The 2,571-nt window shown below is 60.4% G+C and overlaps 1 protein-coding gene across 1 annotated transcript in view; it reads right to left on the minus strand.

The window, feature by feature from the left end:
* Positions 1-656: 656 nt before the first annotated feature.
* The window catches only part of LOC103255656 (nuclear factor 1 C-type-like), a gene marked incomplete at its 5' end in the record, with an annotated part of 2,557 nt that continues 642 nt past the window's right edge, over positions 657-2,571 (minus strand). The window contains one exon of the mRNA XM_008053619.2: positions 657-895. Coding sequence (XP_008051810.2) covers positions 657-895 — 239 coding nt within the window. The remainder of the gene's footprint in view (positions 896-2,571) is intronic.

Raw genomic sequence — 2,571 nt, forward strand, 5'->3', positions numbered from 1 at the left:
ACAGTCACGCACGTGACTCACTGTCCCTCCGAACGACACCACTGCCTGCGACAGCCACCGCTCGGGCCTCCTCTGACGTCCCACGACACACGCTTGTCCGCGGCTGGGATCCCCAACGCCAAGACGCCCCAAGCTTCTTGCGAAAATAGGGCCAGAGCCAGCCTGAACCAAGACTGGGGTTTTCCCTTTCTAGAGACAGGGTCTCGCTCTGTGGCCCCGGCTGGAGGGCCGGGGCGCAACCACAGCTCTCTGCAGCCTCCACCTCCTGGCCTCAAGCCACCCTCCCTCCTCAGCCTCCCGAGCAGCTGGGACCACAGATGCCACCATGCCCGGCTAATTCTCTTTTATGTTTTATAGACCCTTGTCTCGCTCTGTCGCCCAGGCGGGTCTCAAATCCCTGGGCTCAAGGGATCTTCCTGCCTCAGCCTCCCTGAGTGCTGGGGTGACAGGCGTGAGCGGCCGCGCCCGGCCCCGGGGGTCCTTTGCCGTCGGTCCCCTCCTGCCTGGTGTGCCCTGTGTCTGTCGGGCTGCGTGACGCGTGTGGCCACCGGGCTGCGTGGACCCCGCGGGGTGTGCGCCTCGCACGCTGGAATCCCAGCGCCGTGAGTCTCTGTCCTGGCCCCTCGCGGCCGGCTCCAAGTGCCACAGACAGAGGCCTAAGCCCCAAGACCTCCACTAGCAGAGGCCACACGAGCGCCCACCCCACTCACCGGGCCAGGCTGCTGGCTGGCCGGGTCGCAGGCCAGCGAGACGAGATCTTTGAGCGGGTCCTGGGGGTTGAGATGAGGCGGGTAGCGGATGGCCGTGTGAGGGAAGTAGGTGGAGGCCGTCTGGGGCAGGATGGACGTCGTGGGAAAGTGCAGGGCCGAGGACGGGTGAGGACTCCGGGCGATCCCTGCGGAGAGAGCGGACGCGTCGCGCTGGCGGTGTTCGTGTCTGGGGCTGTGGCTCCGCCCGTCCTGGCGGGTTTTTTGCTTTTTATGTTCTTAACGTAGAGAAGGAGCTTTGTTACGTTGCCCCAGCTGGGCTCGAACTCCTGGACTCAGGCAATCCTCCCACCTCAGCCTCCTGCGTAGCTGGGATGACAAGCGTATGCCACCACACCTGGCCCCTTTTTTTATTTTTTATTTTGTAGAGACGAGGTCTCACTATGTCGCCCCGGCCGGTCTCAAGCTTCTAGGCTTAAGCCATCCTCCCTCCTTGGCCTCCCAAGGTGCTGGGATGACAGGCATGGGCCACCGCACCCGGTCCATGTTGTTGCATTTAATAATAATAGTAATGCTAGGCTGGATGCGGTGGCTCATGCCTATAATTCCAGCACTTTGGAAGGCCGAGGTGAGAGGACTGCCTGAGCCAGGGGTTCGAGACCAGCATGGGCAACTTGGCGAGACCTCGTCTCTATCACAAAACAAAAAATTAGCGGGGTGTAGTGGCACGTGCCTGTAGTTCCAGCTACTTAGAAGGCTGCGGCGGAGGGATCGCCTGAGCCAGCAAGTTGAGGCTGCGGTGGCCGTAAGCAGGCCACGGCCTTCCAGCCTGGGCGACAGAGTGAGACTCTGACTTGACTCAAAAAAACAAAAAATAGTAATGCTAATAATAATAGCAACAACCATGAGGAACCCGGCAGCACTGACCACAGGCCTTTCTGTCACTTGTACCCCAAGTTCCCTGACGCCCATGGTAACCCCTTGGGGCTCCTGCATTTAGGCCTGTCTTGTTTCTGTAACTAGAGGAGGACACAGTGGTCCTCAGAGGACATGTCACCTGCCCCAGGCCGCACAGCAAGCCGGTGGCAGACCCAGATCCGAGCCCAGGCGTCCGGTCCACAGTCCACCCTATGACCCAGGGCCCAGCACGCTCGTCCCCGAAGGGCCAGAGGGTGGACAGCTTTAAAAACTGAGACAAGATTCGCAAGCCATGAAACTCGCCGTTAGGGTGTCCGATTCAGGAGGCTTTGGTATCCTCACAAAGTTGTGCGACCATCACCCGTATCTAACTCTAGAACATTCTGTCACTGCACAGAGAAGCCCTGTCCCCATCCGCCGTCACTCCCCACCCTTCTCCAGCCCCCGACACCCACGAATTCACATCCTGGCTCTGTGGACTGGTCTGTTGTGGACATTTTGCGGAAATGGAGTCACACACGGTGTGTCCTTGGGTGTCTGGGTCTCTCACTGGGCATGACGTCCCCAGGGTCCATCCCTGCCATGGGACTGTCACGAGCCTCTGCCCTTTCTGTGGCTGGGACGTGTCCATGGCACCACGGGCTTGCTCCTTTTCCAGAGCTTTGGGGGGCTTTCAGCACGTTCCCTGTCTGTCCCCGTCACCCCCTCTCCCGGGTCCCCAAGTAGGTGGGGGTATTTCTCTACCGCAATGACTCAGTCCTGACCCTGCAGCGTCGACGCAGTCACAGGCCACGTACGAATGGATGGTCGTGGCCGTGTACCAACAAAACTTTATAAGAAAGGGCTCGGTGGCTCAGCCCGTAATCCCAGTGCTTTGGGAGGCTGAGGCGAGTGGATGGCCTGAGCCCGCGGGTTCGAGACCCGCCTGGGCAGCGAGACCTCATCT

This window comes from Carlito syrichta, unplaced genomic scaffold, assembly GCF_000164805.1.
Source record: "Carlito syrichta isolate Samal-C Ts95f unplaced genomic scaffold, Tarsius_syrichta-2.0.1 Scaffold288322, whole genome shotgun sequence".
In the NCBI taxonomy this organism is placed as follows: domain Eukaryota; kingdom Metazoa; phylum Chordata; class Mammalia; order Primates; family Tarsiidae; genus Carlito; species Carlito syrichta.